This window comes from Struthio camelus, chromosome 17 (genome assembly GCF_040807025.1).
Source record: "Struthio camelus isolate bStrCam1 chromosome 17, bStrCam1.hap1, whole genome shotgun sequence".
NCBI classification, from domain to species: Eukaryota; Metazoa; Chordata; class Aves; order Struthioniformes; family Struthionidae; genus Struthio; species Struthio camelus.
Window position 1 is genome coordinate 18,379,687 of NC_090958.1, and position 23,504 is coordinate 18,403,190.

Below are 23,504 nucleotides of genomic sequence, written 5' to 3' on the forward strand. Positions count from 1 at the left end.
ATGGCAGCAGTATATGCCCAATGCAATGGGTTAACCCCATAGTATCTGTAGGATTTTACTTGTAACTGCACCTTTTACCAGTCAGGGAAGGGAGGGGATTGAGTTTCTTGGTGTGGACGGAGTAGTCAGTGCTTTAATGGCGCTTCCTCTGTCAAATATAACAGTTCTGCCGTGGGTATCCTTTAAGGCAGGAACTAATGTTGAGTTTCTTCAGTAAGAGGATAAGGATCTTTGCAGGGCGCTGTGTTTTGTTCTGGTGCCTCTGAAGCAGAAGCACTGCAAGCCCAGGTGGGGCTTGTGGCAGCACTGGCCGCTTGTGAGAAGCCAGCCGACCTCTGTTCGGGCTGGTGGTGAAACTTGCTGGCAAGCACTGGCGTGCTTCGCCTCGCCTCTTGCGGTCGACTCCTTTCAACGCAGGCTAGTGCAGTGGAGTTGATAATTGTATGCTTCCTGGTTCTGGAAATACCTTTGTTATCCCAAAGCATGTTTTGATTGGCATTTTTGACAGCAACCAAATATGCCATTGTTGCATGAGCGTTTCAGAACAAAAGTTGCACTGAAAAGAGATGGCAAGACAGCAGTGGGTGCCTCAGGCTATCCTCGGCGTGAGGCTTAAATTAACCTGTTTCTGCTCAGTAACTTTGGGTAGTTACTGGGATGCTGGAGAATGAGCGATTGTCAGGGCACCCACAGCATTGGGAAAGGGGAATGAGAGAACAAAACAATTCCTGAGCATCCCAGGAGTATTTAAGGGAGCCAGACAAGCTGCAAAATTGCTATCAAGTGTTGTGCAGAAGCAGCAGAAGAAAAGATGCTCCCCTGCTGGTAGAAGGAGGATGCGTGGCCCAAAGCGTGCATCTGTCTTTCCAACAAGAAGAAAACTCCCCTCAAATCATTTAAGCCTTCGGTGACATGCACTCAGCAGAGTGATGTGCCCTGCAATGCTGTCTGTCAACAGCCACTAAAGGTCTCGCCACTGAAGCCAAAAGTCCCATTAGCAACCAAAGCCTTATTATTTTCCCTATAATCTTCTGTGGCTTTCCATTTATGAATGCATAATCCCCTTTTAAACAAATTGCTGTAATCGCACTGACTCATAACTCTCAGCAAACGGGGTCAGCCCAAGTAGGGCACAGCGGGCTCTTAGGCGTGAGACAGAGCGGGTTTCGTGCGAGGCTGCTCCTGCCCGGGGGTCCGAGGGCGGCGCGGCCCCGGCCTCCCCGTGGAATGTTTGTGTTCGAAGCGGAGCTGCAGAAACGGCTGCGCCTCGCGCCCTTCCCTTCCGGCCGCTCTCCCAGCCCGCGCCCCGTCTTTCCCTGTGCTGCTTTGCGCCGATGTAGCTGGAGGGCAGGCTGACCGGCTCCCGCTGCTTCCCGGCACCCTGGCAGACAGGTAGCCAGGGGAGCACTAAGAAATGTGTTGGGTAAAGGGAGTTGGAGGCTGGAGCCTGGTTGCGGGCTGAGCAGGAGAAGATGGGACACTGCGGTGGGGTGACCCCGGGAGGGAGGGTGTCAGGGAGCACGGTCTGCTGCCGGGCGGGAGGAGGCACATCCCGAGGCCCTGAGCTAGGTGCTGAGATGGGCTCCTTGTTGCTGAGTTAATGGCAGCTTTTTTCATGGCTCAAGATCCACGTTTTTCCTTTCTTTCCTCCAGCTTGGGAGGCGGAAGCCATGTCTCCAAACCGGACGCAGGCAGGCGTTGTGCCAAGGGGTTTCCTGGCAGGCAGTGGGGTGCTGCTTCTCCGGCTGGGCCTCCCCCTTCTGTTCCTGGGGCCCCTGCTGCCCTGCGCAGAGTGCAGCCCCCAGCTGCCTTGGGGCTACGCTGCCTACGAGATAGTCGTTCCGAGGAAAATTGGCCCCAAGGCAGGGAAAGCCAACCAGGACAAAGTGTCCTACATCATCAACGTTCAGGGGATGGATTACACTCTTAACCTCAGGCAGAAGAAAGACTTCATAATAAAAAACTTCCCTGTGTTCACTCGTGACTCCCGAGGGGAAATTGTGGTCCAACAGCCCCGTGTGGCAGGCGATTGCTATTATCATGGCTACGTGGAGGGCAGCCCCGGCTCCATGGTGACCCTGAGTACCTGCTCTGGGCTCAGAGGACTGCTGCAGGCTGGAAACTTGAGCTACAGCATCGAGCCCCTGGCAGATTCCTCCACGTTTGAGCATCTTCTGTTGCAGAGGGAGGACACAGGGCCTGGAATGATAATGCTCAAAATACCCGACGAAGACAGACAATTTGCAGGGGCTGGGATAGCAATCGGGCAGTTCCAGCCCTGGGGGCACACACGGTATTTGAAGCTCCTGGTTGTGGTGGACAAGGAAGGGTTTGATGCCTTTGGTAAAAATATAACTAATGTGACACTGGAAGTTATTGAAATAATCAATCTGGTGGATGGGCTGTTTTATTCTTTCCGCCTTCGCATTCTAATAACTGCACTAGAGGTTTGGGCAGAGAAGAACCTTATCAGTATTTCCAAAAACATAACTGAGGTTCTTCATAATTTTAATTTTTGGCGGAAGCAGAAAAGCTTTGCACACACTATGCATGATGTGGGGTGTCTGTTTGCTACACTGGACTTTGGTCACGGTACAAGAACATTTCACACGGGTGGCAAATCAAACTTTGCCAGTGTGTGCGATAGACAACGTGCCTCCACTGTTGTAGCGTTTGCAAAACAGACTTACATGCACACTGCTGCCCATGTCGCTCACGAGTTAGGGCATGTTATTGGCATGGAGCACGATGACAAATACTGCAGGTGTGGAAACACCTCTAAATGCATCATGAACGCACACAGCATGGTGAACTACCAATTCAGCAATTGCAGTGCTAAGCACTATTTTGATTTTATGGCAGCGGGGAAAGGATACTGTCTGAATTACGCCCTAGACTCAGTAATGCCATTTGTACCCCAGCATTGTGGGAATGGCATCCTGGAGCCTGGGGAGCAATGTGACTGTGGCTCAGCAGCACAGTGTAAACTGGACCCTTGTTGTGATAACACCTGTCAAAAAAGAGGAGGAGCCATTTGCGCTTCTGGAGGTTGCTGTAAGAATTGCAAGCCTCTTCCAGAAGGAGAAGTGTGTAGGAAGAGCACCACTCCCTGTGACCTGCCTGAATATTGCAGTGGGACATCTGCACATTGCCCAGCGGACATGACCATGCAAGACGGGACTGCGTGCGCTGAGGATGGTTACTGTTATTTAGGCAAATGCCAATCTCGCACGCTCCAGTGCGTGAATCTCTTTGGCGCAGAAACAAGGCCTGCTCCACTTAAATGCTTCAAGGAGGTGAACATGAAAGGCGATCGGTTTGGCAATTGCTGGGGGGACAGGGCAGACGGCAAATTTAAGAAATGTAAGCTAGAAAATGTCCTGTGCGGGAGGATGCAGTGTGTGAACATTAGACGTGTACCTTGGCTGGAAGACCACACAACTATCATTCAAACCCCGGTGGACGATACCTGGTGTTGGGGCACAGACTACCACTTGGGGCTGGACGTTTTAGACGCTGGAGTTGTTGAGGATGGCATGCAGTGCGGTGAGCACAAGATCTGCATTAATCGGACATGTGTCCCTGAGGCGAAGTACCTGACATCCCACTGTTCTGCCGAGAGAACATGCAGAGGAAAAGGAGTTTGCAACACTAAAGGAAACTGCCACTGTGACGACGGCTGGGCACCTCCCTACTGCCAGTTTGCCGGCTTTGGAGGGAGCATTGACAGTGGGCCTGCACCAGTCACTAAAAAGGGGCTTTTTAGGATACTCATAGCTAGTATGGTAATAACTTTTGTTGTTCTCCTGGTACTTGCAGCACTTGTCGTTTTGCTCATGAAAATGCTTAGAAGAACTCAAGCATTAAGCAGACTAGCCAAATGCTTTCAGTCGCGAGACCAGCCGCCTGAGGAGGATGTGCAGAACCATCCCGAGGAGGACGTGCAAGGAGGCGGCAGCGCTAAACCCGAGGAGAGCCAAAACGCCCTTGCGTAGGAGTCGTACGGCAGCGGCGGCGAGGCTGGATTCAGGCAGTCCCTGGATCCAGACTCCCAGCTGGAGCGGATTCATATAAAATGGATTCCGATGCAAGTGTACAGTTAGGGGACCTCAGTTTCCAGTTTGCAGAACAGCAATTGAAATTAAAATTGTTTTGAGTGACCTCGGCAGGAAAAAGAAAACGTCACTGACTAAAATGACAGGGAGGCTCAGGTTAACTGGCCATCATCGCACCGGTTTGCGCTGACAGACATGGTTGTGACAGACACAGGCGGAGCAAGGAGGGTCCCAGGGGTGGCTGGGGCAGCCTATGGGGGGGGGTCTGCAGCCGGGAGGCCCCCTCCCCGCTCATCGGTCAGTCCCCGAAGTGCATGGGCTCATCCCTGCGAGCAAGGAAACGTCTGGGTCCTGGACCACCCCTGACGTCTCAGTGGAAGGGCTGCCGACTGTCCACGTTTTCTGTTTAGGCCTATCTCCACGCACAGCTCCGCGCCCGCCCTGGGAGCGCGAGCACCTCCTCTACCGCGCCGCGGCCGGGAACGAACGCGAGACGCAGCGAGCAGCAGGCCCGGTTAAGCGGGAGACAAGAAGGAGGAGGAGGGAGGAAAGACCTCTGAGGCTTGTATTATAGGAAAAAACTGAGTGGAAAATATCTGCGAGCCTCTGATGCAAATCTCACACAGAGCAGGTACGGCGCCAAAAAAGAAAAAAAAAAAAAACCACCAAAAAAAAAAAAACACGCATTAGCCCTGCGTGGGGCTCCGTGTCGGTGCTTCTGGACTAGCTCGACAGGTTAATTTCTGCTGTAGGCAGCACGGTTTTCCGTGTACAAATTTCGCGCCCGAGGCGGACGCGGCTTCCTCCGCGGGCAGGCGGATGGACGGGGTGGCGCAGGGGGTAAAGCCCCGCCGAGTCCCCCCCGGCTGCCGAGAGGTATCGGCCAAGGGGCGTCAGCGTTTGTAAAGTTAAGTCAGAGCCGGTTAACGATGCCGCGGGAGAAGCGGTACTGTGGTAAATTGTCAAATTCGCAATTCACAGGCAGGCGTTGGACCGGGGAGCCCCCTCCCCGCCCTCCTGGGTGCAGGGAGATTTGGGGGGGGGGGGGAGGTGTATGAGTCTCCACATGTCACAGGGAAAGGCGTTAAAACTCAGTGTAGTGATTAATTGCCAAATTCACAACCAGCCGGCGACCCTCAGACAGTGACAGCCCCCTCCCCCCCCCACCCACGGGAGGAGGATGAGGATGGGGGGGGGGGTGAAGATATATGGCCCCCGAAGCTCCCTGAACAGCAGGGGAACGTCTCTGAGGAGTGGGCTCAGCCCCTTGGGCTGCGCCGTGGGGATAGCCGGCCGCCTCCATGCCCGGCACCGAGAGCGCTCAACGCCCGCCATGCCGCGGCCTGTCCCCTCGCCTCAGCAGCACCCAGCCCGCTCGCAACATGGCGGCCGGGAGGCGCCGCGGCGCTTCTAGAACCTTCCTGAGGGGGGGGCTGAGGCTGGGGGGGGGTGGCCGCATTTCGGGGCAGCACCTACCTTCGTCCGGTGTCCGCGGCTCCCGGCGAGGATGGAGAGCTCTGAGGGGCCCGGAAGCGTCCGCGGGAGGGTGGCAGGGCCCTGGCCGCCTCCTCCGAGGCTGGAGGAGGTGAAGATGAGGTGGCTGCCGGCCGGCTGGGGGAGCGCCCTGCTCCTCACGCTGGGGGTCTCCATCGCCTCGGTGGCTCCCCTCCTCCCCGGCGCGGCCGGCCAGCACCCACCACCGGGCTACGCCACCTATGAGATAGTGAGGCCGCAGAAACTGAGCCCCCAGGCAGGGAGAGCACTGGTAGACAAAGCATCCTACGCCATCAAGGTGGAGGAGGAGAACTATGTTGTCCACCTCACGCAGAAGAAAGGACTTCTGGTCAAAAACCTCCCGGTCTTTACTTACAACTCCAGAGGGGAAAGGATGGTGGACCAGCCCCACATGCCAGAGGAGTGCTACTACCTGGGCTACGTCGAAGGCAGCCCGGGCTCCCTGGTGACACTGAGTGTCTGCTCGGGTCTGAGGGGGCAGCTGGAGATCGGGAACCGGAGCTACAGCATCGAACCTGTGCCGGGATCCCTCACTTTCCAGCACCTTCTCTATCGACGGGAGAAGACCGAGGACAAGTCTCTGACTTGTGGATTGACTGAAGTGATCCAAAATCGACGTGGTAAGACCAGAGCCAAAATACCTTTAAGTGCACATGACTTCTCCCAAAGGTTGAAGCACACCAGGTACGTTGAGATATTTGTCGTGGTGGACTACTATCTGTTTTCCTTTCAAGGGAGGAATGAAAGCGCTGCAATGCATCTGGTTACAGATATTATCAATTTATCGGAAACATACTACTATTCCCTAAAGATTCGCATCTGTCTGATTGGGATGGAGATCTGGACATACAGCAACTTCATCAGATACAGCCAGGATATAGAATATGTTCTGAACAATTTTAATGACTGGGGACACCAGGATCTTTCTCAGAGGATGAAATACGACGTTGCTCATTTATTTACTTACAGGGACTTCGGACTAGTTGTTGGGCTGGCATACGTAGGCACCATCTGCTATGCTGGTTATAACACAGGTGTTGTAACACATATCCGGAGAGATTTCATAATCTTTTCAATTATTTTTGCTCACGAGCTGGGTCACAACCTCGGGATGGAGCATGATACAGAGGACTGCGTGTGCGGGAAGGCCACTAAATGCTACATGACTGGAGAATCACTGGAAGACAGCAAGGCTTTCAGCAACTGCAGTATTAAGAGTTATTTAGACCTGCTCGAGAGAGGGGATGGCGACTGCTTACGCAACATCCCGGAGCCTCACAGACTTTTCTATGTTAAGCTTTGCGGCAATAAGGTGATAGATAAGGGAGAGGAGTGTGACTGCGGGAGGCCGCTGGACTGCCGCGGCAATCCCTGCTGCAGCCAAAACTGCAGGCTGAAGCCCGGGGCTGTCTGCTCTGTCGGGCAGTGCTGCCACAAATGCCACTTTCGCGCTGCAGGACACAAATGTAGGTCAGAGGCAGATGAGTGTGACTTGCCTGAATATTGCAATGGGACTTCTGAGTGGTGCCCGGAGGATTTCTATGTTCATGACGGGATGCCATGCAGTGACAATGGCTACTGTTACCAGGGAAAATGTGCAACTTATGACAGCCAGTGCAGAAAAATCTTTGGGAAGGAAGCTCGGGGTGCTCCAGAAAGTTGCTTCAAAAAGCTGAATGTGAAAGGGGATCGATTTGGCAACTGTGGGGGTGATGGGTCTGAAGTCGCTTTTGTGGGGTGTAAACCCCAAAATGCTCTGTGTGGTAGGCTGCAGTGTGTAAACGTAAAGAGAGTACCCCTTCTGGGGAGGCCTGAAACCATCATTCAGACGCCAGGGCCCCAGGATTGGTGCTGGGGCATAGGCTACCATGCTGGGGTAGATATACCTGATATCGGAGGAGGGCTTGATGGCACCAAATGTGGTCCACAAAAGATCTGTATTAACAAGACATGCACAGATGCCACGGTCGGAACAAAATGTAATGCGAAAGCTTTGTGCCAGGGAAAAGGGATTTGCAACAACCTTGAACACTGCCACTGTGAGGCTGGCTGGGCCCCTCCGGACTGCCAGTACCATGGCCTGGGAGGCAGCATGGACAGTGGCCCTCCACCGCCTCTCGTGGTCTCTGTGGCAGAGGTTGTCCGAAATAAAGTTTTTAGGATTGCAATAGGGATCTGCATTCCTGTTGCCCTCACTCTGATTGCTCTTGTCATTGTTGTAACCAAATACAGACGGGTGATAGTTGCATTTTTCAGTACAAGACGAGCCTAAAAGAGAACTGAGATTCCTGCAGACGAGGAGCAGAATATGCAAAAAGAAGACAATGTTTAAGAAAAATGAAAGGAATGGAAAATCCATCAGCCGCAGGCCCCTTCAGGCTTGTCCCTGAAGCTGGACTGCGAGTCCCAGGAGATATGTATAAAGTGATTTACACAAAGGAACTGTGTAAATTGTATAAAAGTTAATTACACAAAACTTGAGTATTTCCTCTTCTTGTATTACCTACTATGTAAATAAATCTGGTTTGGACCTAAAAAGTGAAACTATTCGAAAATAAAGTGTAAAAGTTATAAAGTTGTTTTCATTTCAATTCAGCTAAAGATGCGTTTTATTTTTGTAAAGAATGTTGAGGCCTTAGTAAATAATTCACTAGAGCATCCAGAAGAGTATAGGCAGATTCGTGCCAAGTCCTGCTCACCTGGCTCATGAGAGGTGCTCCATTGTGTTATATAAGCACATTTTTCCTAATATTGTAGCTGAGCAGGAGTTGGCATGAAGAACAGAAGCAAAACGTGTGAAAAGTCAAAGCATGGAACTGAGCTCTGATTTTTTGTGCTACATTGTAACTTTTCATTCCAGTGCAGTTGGCTATTAATATGGTACATGTTTTCATTTTTATAGTGAATTAAAAGTCATAGATTTAAAAACATTCACCTTTGCTTTACTGTTAAGTTGTTATGGCAAACACCTGACAAATACTGAGAGAAGTAAAACATCCTTAGGCCACCTACCTTCGGAGGAGCCATACCAGACCTCTGAGCTGTTACACATAATTTGCTGCATTTCTAAAGATATTTCCGTAAGGAGAAAGTCTGTATTAAAGATTTACCATGTTTAAAGATTCTATTTAAAGTTCATACACATCTGTAAAATAAATAACTACCTTGAAAAGCGTCTGTCTCTGACAGATCTGCTCAGGCTTTTCCTGGATTAAATTTATCTTTGTTGATGATGAAACAGTTCAGACCAAGGAAGTCAGAGACCAGTTCTGGCTGACATTGCTAAAACGTGACAAGGCACCGCTGGGAGGCTGCTCATTCTTTTTTCGATGCAGAGACTCATCACAGCAGGGTGGACGTGGACACCTCTGTGTCTGGAGGGCTGGCAGGGAGTGTGCTGGCATAGAACTTCTTCTGGGAGCGCAAAAGAGGAGTCTGAGTGTCAACGTCCCGGCAGGCGTTGCGTTTGAGGGAGAGGAAGACGTGCTGTGTCCAGCCGTACACAATGCAGTTCAGAAGTCCCTGGGAAGCTGCTGTCAGAGCCTAGCAGAGACCACAAGGGAGATCAGGGCTGTCTTGTCAACCAGCACTGCACAACACTCAGCAACTCCGTACCAGCTTGTCAATCCTGGTACGTTATGCCAGGCCTCCCCTTACAGCAGGATTTTATCTAACTGCATTCCCATGTGATATAGGAATCTCACAGCTATTTTAATCATCTCTGCTAATTGCAGCCTCTTCAGTGACATCAAGCAGCCAGACAAGTATCGGGGAGGAATTGCACTTGCAGACTTGGTCTTTCCTAGGAACGGAACAAACTAACTGAATTCTGGGGACCCCTTCTAGTCCTATTTTCTATGATTTCCCTGACATTGTGATTTTAGTTACTGAGACCTTTTCAAGCCTACGAAAAACATAAAAAAACTAAGAAAGATATTTGCCAACCAAAAGCATAAATCAGATTTAAGTTCACACAGCAGTGATCTGTGAGGCTAGAAACATGCCTTGTCTAGTAGAGATTAAAACCAAGCAAACAGCAATATGGCTGTTCAAGTAAAGAAGGTAATACATAGGTGATTGCAGACGAAGAGTTGTACCTGTAGAATAAAAAGAGCCGTGTAGACACAGCTGTTTGCTGAAACTGTCAGCTTCAGTATTCCAAGGAGGACAGCTGTGAAAAGGGATTGACAAAAAGGTATTGCTTTAACTCGAAATGCTTTGAGTTTCATCATCATGTATCATGTCTTAGGAGAATATTGTGGAAGTAACTCGGTTCTCTGCTAACCTGGGCCCCAACAGCAGAAGAATGCGATGGGGTAAAAAACCACTCGTTGTTCCACCATCTTAATCATTGCCCACTGCTGGTCTCCCAAGAATCCTGTGGAGTTTACAAACCTTTTGTACAAATTGCGGGCTTGAACGAGTATAACCTAAAAAGAATAAGCATATACAGTTGTTTGCATTTTACGCATATGCTCTGATTTGGTTTGTTCATCTAGTACAGAGTATCTCATGCTTTTTTAGCCAAGTCTTCATTACAATCTATCAAACCTTTTCATGCCATGCAGCAGTGTGCTCCTGGGGGACAGCAGTCTCTGCATGCAATCTTTTCCAAACTGAGGAATCTTAACTGATTTGGTCTCTTGCTGTACAGAAGCTTGCCCATGCACTGGGTGATCTCTGCTACCATCCTCTGAGTCTTCCCTACTTGCTAAATCCTTTTTTGGCATAGGTTGACAGAACACAGGATTCCAGATGGATTGATATGGTAGTACAATGATATTTTCTATTCCCCTACTCTTCTGAAAGAGAGGCAGTACCGCATAGTTTTTCCCCGACATTGCTTGGCCCACGGTACCAATCAAGCAATCTTGGGAGATTGCTGAACATCATGCATGCAAAGTGACCTATGACTCACGTAAAGAAAACGGGCAAAACTTCCTCTCACAGTTATCATCTGGGTGCCACGGCTAGTGCACAGGGACCATGTTTCTTACCAGAATGGCTATGAAGCTGATCAGAAAGGAAATGAGGAAAACGCCAATGCCGTAGTAATACATTGCATGGCAAACAGAGCCATTCAGTGTTAGGAGATCATTAGTGGGCACAGCTATTTCTGTGTGCATCAGGAGACATCTGAGGGGAGAAAGGGAACACACTGAGCTCTTGCGGTGGCTCAAAAAGCAGTGACGCTGTTGCAGAGAGAAGCCTGCAGCTTACCCATGCTTCTGGCTGAAGTTCTGATAGCAATTACTACTGTTGCCCAGGCAAAACACGGGCACCATCAGAAGAAAAGGGATCAAGCTGGGAGGAGAGAAGACAACAGGACAGTTATTGTACCACCACCCCCTCCCCACACACTGCTTGTTCTTTCTCCTGTCACTATAGAGGACTTAAAAATTGTTGTTATTGACGCTGTTATGGAAGAGCATTTTTACCAGCTTTGCTAACTTCTGTACTTTCATTCATGCAGGGAATACATTGTTAAAGGGAGCAATATCTGAAAAACTATATGCAGCTATATAGTTATAACTAAGTTGGATGGAGAAAAGCCATTACACACACAGACTTTGGCTCCAAGTTTGTTGGCTCACTCTACTGTCATTGATGAACACAGGTTTCAGTAATACTTGCTTCAAAATACGTAGCGGGCAGGGATCAGAACACTCCAGTTTACCAAAACTATATCATTCTGCAGGAGGGAATTAAGTCTTACCCGGACAAGATTGCTGCTACTCGGCCAATGTAACTCGCATAATCTACAACCTGCAAAGTCCAAAGAGCTTAATTAAATGATCATTTCAATATAGCCATTGGTTTACAGGAAATGACTCCCACAGAGCATTTTCAGCAGCTCAGAGTTCTACAAATGCTGATTAATCCCCAGGCCAAGCACAAACGTTTATTCCCACTTTGCAGATGGGGAAACCAAGGCTCAGACAGAAGGCATCCCTGCCTGAGCCAGGAGTTCCTGGTCATAGTTCTAGATCATTAGCCTTTGCCTCTCCATGGCCAACACAAAAAAGATTTGAAGGTGCTTTCCAAGGCAGGATTCATGGCAAGTCACTCTTTACCAAATCAACGCTGCAGGGTTCCCTGTGCACTGAGTTGCAATAGAAACAACCACTGCTTCCAGAAGTTTACTGACTTGTTCTCCCTCAGAACTAGAAGATCTGAGAAGAAAATTTTAAACTGGAAAATTAGCAGACGCTTGAAGAGCTCTCCGGCAAAACTCACTCATTTTTTGTACTTCCTATTCATTTAACCTGGCTCTGTTTGTCAGAAGCCTCATCACATTCTGATGAAGACATGCAAACAATTCAGAGTGTCCTGCTCTCTGTTCCCTGGAAATGTACTTTGGCAGTTGCATCCATACACCGTTCACCTATGACAACACAATACAGGCACTTCTGTAGTGTTGGAGAATTTATGGTAGAGGATGTATTTTGAATGAGAGTCTAGCAAAAAAGAAACCAGTCCTACAAATGGATCCAAATCCTACAGACAAGAGTCCTTGAAATACAGACTGATCTGTCCAGTTTGCTGCTCCTGCACAGAGACATGAACTATCTGGGGATGCAAAGCATGCTGCGCACATCAAATGTCTGAGGAAGAGAAAAGCTATAGGCAGAAATGGGGCTGATGTTTTCATTGAGAAGAGCCACGTAAACAGCCTGCTGTCTTGCAGCAATACATTCGGAGGAATTCTAGTTACAGAGTGACTACAGTGCCTCAGTGTTTAGCCAGGTGCGAGGAATGAAACAACTGCAAGGAGAGATTTTGGTCACGCGGCATGTGAAGTGTTTGTTTAGCCTGTAACTCAAAGGGTGTTTTTTCTGAGTACTATGTCCTTGTTCCTCGGTTCCCAGCGATTACATCGGTCCACAAAAGGGCTTTTATAGAGGCTTTTATTAGATGATGAAGTGAGGACTGGCCTTTGCTCACAGACCCCGCCAGTCATTTCATCACTAGCTCACTTTGTCACACCTTCTATCTCAAACTCTTACAACATATTACTGACGCTCTTGAATGCTATGTGACGTCCAGGGAATGTAGACATTGTCAGTTCTCAGTTCCCGCTTGTCCAGGCATCCCCTCCTTTTCTGTCCTTCCTAGAGACTCATTCCTCTGCTATGCACTAGCAGAAGACAGAGACAGCAAAAACCAGCTGCTCAATTGGTGCAAACTGCTATACCAGTAATTGTCTGTAATTGTGAAAAAACTTCACCAACGCCCAATCCTGAACTTTCTCTGCTCTGAAATGTACACTGCCATTGCCACTGCCTGTTTTGGTATTGCAAGCCTAATTTCACCAAGATCCTAGAGGAGACTAACTATATTTTACTGACAATAACTAAAGCATCCCTAACTCTGCTGACCTCAGTTGCATGGGCAAGATACGTCAAATCCATAAAGCCACAGGACAAAAAGGCCTTCAGAGTCCTTGTGGCAAGGCTTGCTGTTATGTATGCACCTCCTAAAGCACCGCAACGCCACAGGTAGATCTTTGTTCCCAACGGTTATTGTATAACAGAGCCCTACTCACCAGGGGAGACGTCCTGTAGAGGTTCTGACTGTATTTCATCTTTAGGTCCACGTACAGATGCCAGGTGTAGTTGACAGTGTACAAAAAGGAGGCCACATAGAATATCTGAGAAGTACAAACAGGCAGGATTTCTGTCCTATAACCATACTTCCTTTAGCACCTTTAGTTCATCGCTCATGAACGCAAAGCCTGAGGGCCAAAGACAGGATACGGTGGACCACCGTGGACCACAGTGGACCACCAAAGGTGAGGTTCCCCGCACAGCACAGGTGCGGTATGAACGTGCACCCACAGCCTTCCTGAGGCCCTGTGCTCATGTCTGCTGGGTTGCAGTGGGACACGAACTGGGAAAAGCCAGGTTGAGGAGGCGTTCTCAGCTTAAACTGCTTAAAGGAAGACTCATTTTGGCCTAAATAGAGGGACAGGAGAGCTGATGACAGCTGGACAGTCCTGCAAACAAAAGTCTTTCTGACTTGGTTCTCTTTTTGGCCACAAACCTTACAAAACAAAAGGGTGCAAAGGCACTTTGACCCTCTTTATGCCACATCCATTAGGAAATGCAACACATACTGAACTTAGGTTTGCTCCTCACATAATGGGCTCACTACACAGTGAATTCACGGAAACACAAAACAATAGTATATTTAAAGAGGAAAGTGGGAGAAGAGAATACAATATCTGCACACTGAGTCTGCATTATTGCACTAAGAGCCCTTTTCTTCTCCATGGGAAAAACGAGGAAAGAAAAGATATAAAATGCTATTTCTCATGATGAGTTTCACAACCCATGATTCTGGTTTGGGATAAGACCAAATATATGAAATCTCCCATGACAGAACAAATTTCTCTTGCATCTTGGCCAACTATTGTTGCTCCAGGCAGTCGAATATAAACAGTGCTGCTTAATCATACTATGTATGTGTGTGTTGTGCTTGTTACAGGAAACACATGCTTCAGCGGCAAAGGCAAAGAGGAAGGGCTGGACAAGTGAATTTTTCTGTTGATTTGCTGTCCTCTGCCTAAGAGGGAAGGAGCACAGATTTGTCGCCCTGGTATCATCTAAGTCCAGGAACGCAATCACTAAATAAAGAAACTTGGTCTCCTTCGCTGAGATTGCAAACGCTATTGGCTGATTCTCAAGAGGCTGAGTTCAATGGGCTGCTATATTGCAGAAAGAACATTACAGTGGCTCTCCAGCTCATCAGAAGGGGTTTAATGAGGGTTTGTTGCCCTTCTTCAGTTATTTCCAAGGAAGGGCATCAAAACAGTCCACAAAGATAATTATTTTGTGTCTCAAAATACCTCAGAGAGCTCACAAAATGTCAGCTCTGCCTTCTTTTCTGAAAGAGGGAACCAAAAGCGACTTGAGAAGCTGCTGGCAAAAGGAGAAGGGAGTTGTGCTCTCCTGCTCCCCAGCTTTGGGGCTGCAGACAGCCCTGCAGCACTCAGCGTGAGGGGCTAAAGCAGGGGCTGGGAGACATGCGAGTCCCTCATTATAACCCTTCTGTGGCTTCCCATTATGCACACCAGCTCAAGTGGAGCCTGCCAGGACGTTATTAGGTTGCTGGAACTGAACTGGAAGAATGTGGGAGAACTGCGTAATTATAACTGCAATCTCTCCTCTGGACTTTATTGCAGCACAAAGGCAAGGCAGGAAGAAAAAAAAAGGACAAAGTCAAGGGACGGCAGAAGGAAACACTATTTACATTTATTATCATGACTTCAACCAAGCGTCTGGGGCCTAAACTGGAAAAATCCATGGAACAAAGCAATCCACTCCTTTACGACACAGGCGTGGATGCTAGGGGACTTCCATCTGCAGTAACTTCTGCCCTTGGTGATAAAGTGATGTTGAACAGGCTGTGTAAGCCTACTGCCCTGCTCCTAAAGGCAATTCCACAAGACAACCATATCACATGGAGGGTTGCGTGGGTCTTTCCAAGGGCTGTCAACTGCAAACACCACTGCTAAGCAGTCCTGAGCCTGTCCCCACCCCTATTATGCAGTACATTTTACAGTTTCCGGGTGTTTTTGTGTGAACAGGTTACATATGTTTATGAGACACACAAGAATGCAACTGCTGCATGACTTCTGTGCTCAGCATGGGCACGATGGGGCCAGGAGATGTTTATTCATTTCATTTGGTTACAGATCACTTGCGCTCTGCAGAAGGCGCTGGTCAAACCTGTTACTAGCTCCTACCTATGTACGAGGTGTTCCCACCATGCAAGGGCTCTGTTCGGGTGTTTAGTAAGGTGTCCTGCACTGTGTCACATGCACCATGCAGGCACAGTTGCTATGGCAAGTGCTCCGTTTGTTTTAATTCCTCCCAGAGCAAACAGCAGCAAGAACTCTTGCCAGATGCAAGCCGGCTCTGCCACCCACCCCTGCAGTCCTCCTGCCAGGAGTGGTCTGCCTGCCTGGCTCCTCTGCCAGCACACTGGAGAGAGGCCTGGCGACCCTGCGGCTAAGCTCGGGACGTGGTAGGCACCCTGGACGCTCCATCACAGTCTCCTGACTGATCCCCACTGGCCTGAGACAAAGGCAAGTCCTGCAAAGACTCCCCCAGAGCCCAAGGCCACCTCTGCCTTTCCAGGTGTCGAAGCCAAACTCCCTCATTCCCTCATTGCCCCCTTCTCTGCACTTGCTGGTGTCCCTGAGAAGCTTGCCACATGATGGGAAAGCAAGGGAAAACAGCCAGAAATACATGAGGGCACAGCATGCTTATGGCTAAATTGTAATGAAAAGAAGAGAGAGTCTCCACTGAGGAATGATGGTGTGTTGTCTATATCCAATCTGTCTCTGTCCCAGCAATGCAACCTGTCTTCCCTGGGCCATAAAGAGCTCTCACCAGCAGTAAAAGCTGTCCTCCATGTAAAAACTGCAAGTGAAACTTCTCTGCAAGGCCTCAGAAATATCCTCAGTCCTGCATGCTCCTTCCACGTTCAGGCTCTGCAAAGCCTCTCCTAAGCTGTCCTTATTTTCCCCTATACCATCTTCTAGAAAATGTCTTTGATATTGCTCTGCGTCATTTCCAAGTGGCCAAATTACAAATACCTTACTGCTCCCTGTCTCCAAGTGAATATTTAGCATTGCTTCTACAGCAGCATAGAGGAGCTAGAGAAATTAGAGATAAGCCAGAAGTGGAGCAGCTGCTCTCTGAGTGCAGTACTTGCCCTTGTGAGTAATACGATTTTACCCTTAAGTACAGCTCTTAAAACAACGCAGAGCTGCAGCACTCATCCCCAAACACACAGCAGTGTGAATGCCCTCGCATACTGCACACACAGTTACTTTCCTGTCCTCTCTTAGGGTACATGGAAGAGCCTTTCCAGCTTCAGGCACTGTGACTCAGTGGAGACATTTCAGTTCCTGTCTGTGGGTCCCATCACACTCCCCGGGGAGGTACACAAGCCCAGACAAGGTACATGAAGGCTCCTGACAACCGCTTGCTCTTCCCAGTCACTTTTTTGTGGCCTCTTTAAAAGGAAACTGCTAACCCCAAAGACTACCACTTGCAAACCACCGCTCTGGCCCAGGCTAGGCTGTGCCCTGCGGAGTTTTTCAAGAGCAGTGATTTGCAAACCCTAATGAACGGAACAGGAACTCAGAGAGACAAAGGCAAACCATCAGGAAAATGATATTTCACTCATTCCACTTCAATTAGGCTCCAGCACATGAAATCGACCCAGAGCCCTGGAAGGCAACCAAATTACTGGGACATGGGGCCTCGCTTGCACTAACAGAACAACCGATGAGCATCCCTGGGATTGCATGAGAGAGAATAGGGCCAGGCCAGCAGGGTCAGAGGCCAGAGCGTCGTTTTCATGAGTAACATCATAGGTCCAAGCACAGGAGAACAGGAGAATGTGTCTGTTCCTGTCCAGAATGGGGGAAGCATTAAGAGGAATAGAAAAGCAGCAGTGTGGGACACACAAGAGATAATCTTTGGCACTTGCCCAACAGGAAATAGATTAAGACCCATCGACTCACTTTACATAAGCAACCCAAACACTGCAACCACAAAATCCCATGCTCTGTTTGCCTTCCTTATTGCCTCCCACAAACCAGACCTACCTAAAAACAGGCGCTGTTATCTCCGTTTTACACTTAAGGTGAAGAGACCTGATAAGTCAAGTTCACATAGGGAGTCTCTGCCAAAGCCTGTCTAGAAATAATCGCCCACGGCCCTGCTCTGATCACCAGGGATGATACCTGTGGCAATGAGTGCAAAGTAACAGCATGAATGGCGATGCCAAGGCTACTCACTTGTCCTGTTGCTTGCAGGTTATAGCAGATGAGATCCTCCTTGGAAGTCGCTGTGCTATAGAGAAGTGCCCCAGCGAGCCAGCACATGCCGAGAAATAGGTCAGAGAGGCTCAGGTAGAAAAGAGGGCGAACCTGGGAAAAGTGAAATTGGTCAGCAGGTCTAGGCAACGTTTGCAACAGTCCCAGGATCACCTACAGCAGCAATGTTACTCCTTGTCTTGATATGCTTTCACACACCCCCGCCCCCAACCAACTATTCTGCTAAGCAGCTCTTCCTGCACAGGAAAACTGTCATGATTCTTGCATTCCGGGGCTGTTTCAATATAGATCCTCTGCTCCAAGCACCCTCTCTGCCACTATCAATGTCCCAGGATCCAAGAGCAACATCAAATCGTACAGAAAACATTTTAAAGGTCCAGAATATTACGATTTTGCAGAATGGGACAGGTTTGCAGGGAGAAGTGACGTTGTTTATTCAATCAGCTAATACAGCAATCAGACTTTTGGGAAACACAAACTTCTTCAGGTCTGAAATAATCTGAAACAGACTTTTTTCCTATATCTTTCAAGCTATTTCAGTTGATGACTAAGGCTGAAACCATTTGATATGCTAAATTAATTTTCACTGGGAGAGCCACTGGTCTCTCTGCTGCACACTGCTCATACGTGATACTACATCTTGCTGGAACAATTGTGTCTCCTCTAATGGCATTTTCCAGTCCACTTCCAGTTCTCACGCACTGGCCAAAAGCTGAGACGTTTATGACTGTAAACACTGCAGGATAATATTTGTGCAAAGTTCTGGCCAGCATTTTCATTGTTAGTGGGAGAGCAGCTGCTCAGGAAAACTAGCCTAATTGTCTATATTTTTAATTGTAGTCTTTGGTATCTAATTTTCAGCATCCTGGAGAGAAAATTATGGCTTCTTTTTTCCCAAGGGGAGATTACAGTGCTAAACACAGCATGAAAACATTTCAAGAGGCCTTAATTTGGGGAAGATTTTGTCATGGAACTGAGCCTTTGGGTGAAATTTTGCCCCAGTATTGTCCTTTAAGTAAATGTTTGCCACCCATCACGGTGCGTTATACTTGTCTCTTTCCTGTGAGCAAACACAAAGAGCTTAGTGAGATTGATAAGCAGTAAATCTGCTAGAACCAGACCTGTCCCTGGGGCATAGTTTTTGGGAAGATCCTGTTTGGGATCTTCCTAGGATCCATCCTGCATTAAGCAGCAAGGCTGGCCCTCTGCTTTCGGCAGGATTTGTCTCTTCAAACAGTCTCGTCTCTCCAGTTCCATGTTTGTACCATCCAACCCAGCAACACAGTAAATCAAACTGCTGGTGTTAGCTAAATATCTGGAGCTAGTGTGAACGTCATTGCATTTACAAATGCCTCTTTTAACTGAGTATAAATTCAGGCTTCCCCTTGCTGGTGCAGAATTGAAGCACGGGCAGGCAGTCACAGCCCGAGGATGCCTTCCAGATCGTGAACGTGGCAGGTTAAAGCTAAGCAGCTCTGAAATAAGCAGTGAAGCAACTTTTGCAAATGAACAGGTGACCCCTTTTCTAGTGACAAGCGTCTTTGGAGGGAAGCACCACTGTTTGGTTGAGGAGCTATTTTGGCACAAACCTAAATAAAGAAGTAGATGACATAGTCTGTAAGTAAAAGGCAGAATGGTTCTTACTTGCAAAAGGGGGGGGGGGGGAAAGAAAAAACAAATGGTATTTATAAAATAGAGGAAGGGAATGTAAAGACGTAATGGTTCAGATGAGCTGCCTGCCTGCAGCACACATGTTCATCTTGCTGTGTCCGACCACTACTCAGGGATGTCTGCCTGTAGAAAACCTGTCGCCACAACAGAGGAAACACTGTGTTTATTCCTTGCCATCACCTCTTCTGAATGATTTAGTACATGCTGAAGGTCTAACTGACCCCACAGAGACAGAAAATAAGTTTCAAGAATTCAATATTTGATTTCCTGGGCTGGGGGTAGTACGGGAAGTTGCAATAATATTGTTCTCCTCTCGGCCTCCAAAGTTGTTTGTTTTTAAGCCTTTTACTCTGGAGTCTCATGACTCAGGGACTGAGCTGTTTGCAGCAAGCTCCGATACAGATTTCTCCCAGCCCCTTTGTTTACAAATTTGCCCACAGGACCAGGAGAGTGAGGCTGAGGGGAGGCTATTTTGTCACTTTTGAAACACCACCAACGGATCCCCTGGCAGCAAAGCATGAGCCTGGCAGCCTGATGCAGACTAGCTAGTCCAGCTGGTATCCATCGCATCCTGTGCAGATTTGTAATAATTATCTGAGCAGAAACATCTGGACTCCCTTGAGCAGGAATGGCCCATCTGTGGCTAGGAGCCATGTGCAACTCACAAGCCACTAGAGTGCGGCTCCCTGGCCACGGCCCCATCATATGACTAATAGCGCAAGGGCTCCTGAGTAATGCACGCTCCTAGCCGTGGAAGAAAACCCGCAAAGGCTGCTGAGTCACGCTGGGGCACCTGTCAAACACAGCTCCATTGCTCACCACAGTGGAGGACCCCCTGGGAGAACGAGCCACATCCGGGGCTCTCTAGGTATGGGTGACGTGCTTCATGGCTTCATATGCACCTTGTGCAGGACAGCCTCAGGAAGGTTGTCCATCCCAGCCCTAAGGCCACTAAATCCCAGCCTTCCTTCCTTCCCAGGACCTCCACAGCTCATCCTCAGTGTGCTGGGCAGACTGTCTCCATGAGGCTGCCTACCTGGGAGCCCGACTGCCCAGCTTACTGTAAGCAGCGCAGATTTGCCCTGCAAACCCAGATACATATTCTCCTTCCCACCCTGCTTCATCCAATGATGTGTCAATTGTTAGCTTGACTGCACATCACCCTTCTCTGAGGGTGATTTACTGACTTCCTTGAAAGTCCTGATCCTTGGGTTGCTGACCAGACCTACAGTGTGTGAAGAGCTTTGAAAACGAGGAAGGTACAAAACAGCTCTACAATGACAGATCTGCCAACTGTACTGTCCTGCTCTTAGCAGTAACTTGTTATGTATATGGTCCACACACTGGGCTGCCAGAGGTCTGCAAGCCCTGGATGAAGAAGCAGGACTTCACACAGACCTGTGCACGTGCGTTTCCTCTAATGCATCCTGGGCTGACAGCTGGAGCGTGCCTGCACAGCAAGCCTGGCAGGCTTTGGATGGAGGTCCATGATTACTGCGAACACGCCAGCCAGCTGCTCAGCACGTGTAGTAGTTCTGATACCTCCCAGACACGTGAGATTCCTTGCACACACGATCTGTGCATGCGTGGTGAACTCTGAACACGCCAGGCACTGCACGCATGCCAGATCAGCAGCGCACGGGTGGACAGGCCCATTCCGAGTGCGGTTTGCACCGGAGTGTGGTTCGTACCTGAGTGCCACTGCTTTAGGATTAGAAATGTTAATGCTTCCTGTGCATGGCCAGGACAAAGTTTTCAAAGCCAGGACATGCTTCACTGCATCAGCACAACAAATTACTTTTCAGCCTGTTCTATTTTTGTATGGACTTTGCAGCACCTTTGAGTTATGCTAGCTTTAGTAGCACACCTGCGTGTAAAAACTACTCAGAAATACCCAAAGACAAAGACCTATACATGCATTTCCTACAAATGCAAGACCTATACATGCATGAATTTACACTTCAGCGGCTCTCTGCACACAGGTCCTCAGCCCTCTATGCTTTTTGCCCCACAAAGAAGGTCATTCTAACAAATCCCCATTCCCAGATATGGTGTCTGAAAGCCTGAAAGGCTTTCCTGGAGCTGCGGAAAGCATGGTGCTGAGGAACCTGCTTCTCCCCACGTGGCATAGCTCAAGGTTAGTCTCTTAAACCCCATGTTGCAGAGGAAGAGCCCAAATCCTGGAAAGCCCTTTGCCTCCCAGCTGCAATAAACACGGTTTAACCACATAAGCCCGAGACCTGTAATCACTCCCAGCAGAACGCCTGGCCCACACGGGTCTTTGCTACGCACGCTATCCACTTGCAGGATACCAACACTCCGACTTGAAGAGAGAAACAGAGATACAGTCCTTACCTCGGGGGACCGCACGGCATTTTGAAAGATGGCGTAGGCAATAATCGAACTGGAACCTATAACACTGACAAAACAAAGCACAGGTTGGAAAAGGAGCACATCTGCGTTGTTTGGGGCTCAGCAAGATCTCTTATTCCTGAGGAAGTCAGCGTCATGACGATAACTCTCTCGAGCTGGCATGAAGGAGCATTACAGGCTGCAGCGACCTGCCTAGCCGTGCCAGGGCCGTCCCTGGTGCTGGGGACACGGGTGTAGCAGCACGTTCTACCTTAGCATGGCCATGGTGAACTGTATCCACTGGAGAGCCGAGTACACCTGGGGGAGAAGGAGAGGTACGAGCTCAGCTCAGCCCTTCTCCAGGCACGACGCAGCCCCACGCGCTGCAGGGAGCCGACCACAAACGCGCGAGTCGCTCCGGAGGAACCGCGTCCAAGGGGGACGTCGCCGTCCCCTTTGCCTGGAGCTGCCGGTGTGGTGGGACCAGGAGTCCTGGTGCCGCAGGGCTCGGAGCCGTGGGGTCGCGGATGTAACCGGGCTGCAGAGGGCTTGGGAGGAGGTGGTGGGTGATGGGGCTGAGCGGGTCATGTGGGGAGAGGATAGAGGTGAGGGGGGGTGTGCATGGAAGGGACGGGATAGAGCCCCGGCAGAGGGGACAGGGCAAGGTCCCCAAAAGAGGGGACAGGCAGGTGTGCCAGGAGAGGGGACAGGGCAGGGTCCCTGTGAGGGGACAGGCAGGTGTGCCAGGAGAGGGGACAGGACAGGGTCCCTGTGAGGGGATAGGACAGGATCCCTGTGAGGGGACAGGCAGGTGTGCCAGGAGAGGGGACAGGACAGGGTCCCTGTGAGAGGGGACAGGGCAGGGTCCCCAAAAGAGGGGACAGGACACGGTCCCCAGGAGGGGACAGGCAGGGTTTCTGTGAGGGGGGACAGGACACGGTCCCCAGGAGGGGACACAGCGCAAGGTCCCAGTGAGGGGACAGGCAAGGTCCCCAGGAGGGGACAGGCAGGGTCTCTGTGAGAGGGAATAGGGCAGGGTCCCCAGGAGGGAGAACTGGGCAGGGTCCCTGTGAAGGGACAGGCAGGGTCCCCAGGAGGGGACAGGACACAGTCCCCAGGAGGGGACACAGGGCAGGGTCCCTGTGAAGGGACAGGCAGGGTCCCCGTGAGGGGACGAGCCAAGGCCCCTGTGAAGGGACAAGCAGGGTCCCCGTGAGGGACGGGACAAGCGGGGCGCCCCGGGGCCGCTCACCTCCTGCCAGCCCCCGTCCGGCCGCGCCGGGAGGGCCATGGGCAGCAGCCGCCGCCGCCGCCGCCGCCGCCGCCACCGCGCCGCCGCTCCGGGGCCGCCCGCCCCGCCCCGCCCCGCGCCGCCCCGCCCGGCCAGAGCCGCCTGCGCCCGGGGCCCGTCCCGGGGGTCCCGGAGCCGCCCGGTCTCGGTTAGCGCGGCCCCGAGCTGGGGCTGCGCCAGAGAGAGCGCCGGGAGTCCAATTACTCCGTGATCTAATTAAGCCGTGGTACAAACTGCTGCCCGGCGCCTGCCCCACTTTGCGATACGGCTGGCTCTGTCACGCTCTGGTGGCGACGGCGACCCCGAGTCAGGCTGATCACAGCAGCCCACGAAGGTTTACAGGAGAAATTCCCTGCCATCCCTCTACGCCACATGTCCCGACGCCGCATCTGCCCTCACGCTCGGCCTCCCCTCCAGCACCTGACCCGAGGCGACCCTGCTTAGCTTCCCCCCTTTCCCCCCCCGCCGCAGCAAGCTCGCGCCGGCCCCCTCGCTCCGCTCCTCTCGCCTCCAGAGCACCGCCTCTCGGTGACGTCACGGGCGGGCGGGGGCGGGCCCAGCCGTGAGGGGGTGTGCGCGCGCGCGCCCCCGGCGGGCTGTTGGCGGCGCCTCTGAGGGGGCGCGAGCCCGCGGGTGGCGGCGCCTCTGAGGGGGCGTCTCGCCCCCGCCGCGAAGGGAGCCTCGTCTTTAGGGCCTCGGGGGTTCCCTGAAGCCTGGGGTAACCAGGGGAAGCCTACAGAGCAGGCTTCCTCCTCCCAAGGGGGAA

The 23,504-nt window shown here is 50.6% G+C and overlaps 3 protein-coding genes across 4 annotated transcripts; 2 read left to right on the plus strand and 1 right to left on the minus strand.

Annotated features, from left to right (window-relative positions):
- The first annotated feature begins 1,670 nt into the window (after positions 1-1,670).
- Positions 1,671-3,995, plus strand: LOC104145786 (disintegrin and metalloproteinase domain-containing protein 21-like). Its single transcript, XM_009677527.2, has one exon. The coding sequence runs from the start codon at positions 1,671-1,673 to the stop codon at positions 3,993-3,995; it is 2,325 nt and encodes a 774-aa protein (XP_009675822.2).
- A 1,556-nt stretch (positions 3,996-5,551) lies between these two features.
- On the plus strand, positions 5,552-7,967 carry LOC104145782 (disintegrin and metalloproteinase domain-containing protein 20-like). Its single transcript, XM_009677521.2, has one exon. It carries the CDS (start codon positions 5,563-5,565, stop codon positions 7,840-7,842), a length of 2,280 nt encoding a protein of 759 aa, XP_009675816.2. The 5' UTR covers positions 5,552-5,562; the 3' UTR covers positions 7,843-7,967.
- Positions 7,968-8,153: 186 nt separating this feature from the next.
- On the minus strand, positions 8,154-22,789 carry TMEM116 (transmembrane protein 116). 2 transcript variants are annotated; one of them, XM_068911200.1, is made up of 11 exons: positions 22,700-22,789; positions 21,719-21,765; positions 21,451-21,514; positions 17,386-17,517; positions 13,117-13,221; positions 11,287-11,336; positions 10,791-10,874; positions 10,568-10,706; positions 9,856-10,000; positions 9,668-9,741; positions 8,154-9,113 (listed from the first exon to the last, which is right to left on the minus strand). In XM_068911200.1, the coding sequence occupies exons 1-11, from the start codon at positions 22,736-22,738 to the stop codon at positions 8,913-8,915; spliced, it is 1,080 nt and encodes a 359-aa protein (XP_068767301.1). In that variant the 5' UTR covers positions 22,739-22,789; the 3' UTR covers positions 8,154-8,912. The 2 variants fall into 2 exon arrangements, with proteins under 2 accessions (XP_068767301.1, XP_068767302.1); XM_068911201.1 differs by lacking the exon at positions 13,117-13,221.
- Between the last annotated feature and the right edge of the window lie 715 nt (positions 22,790-23,504).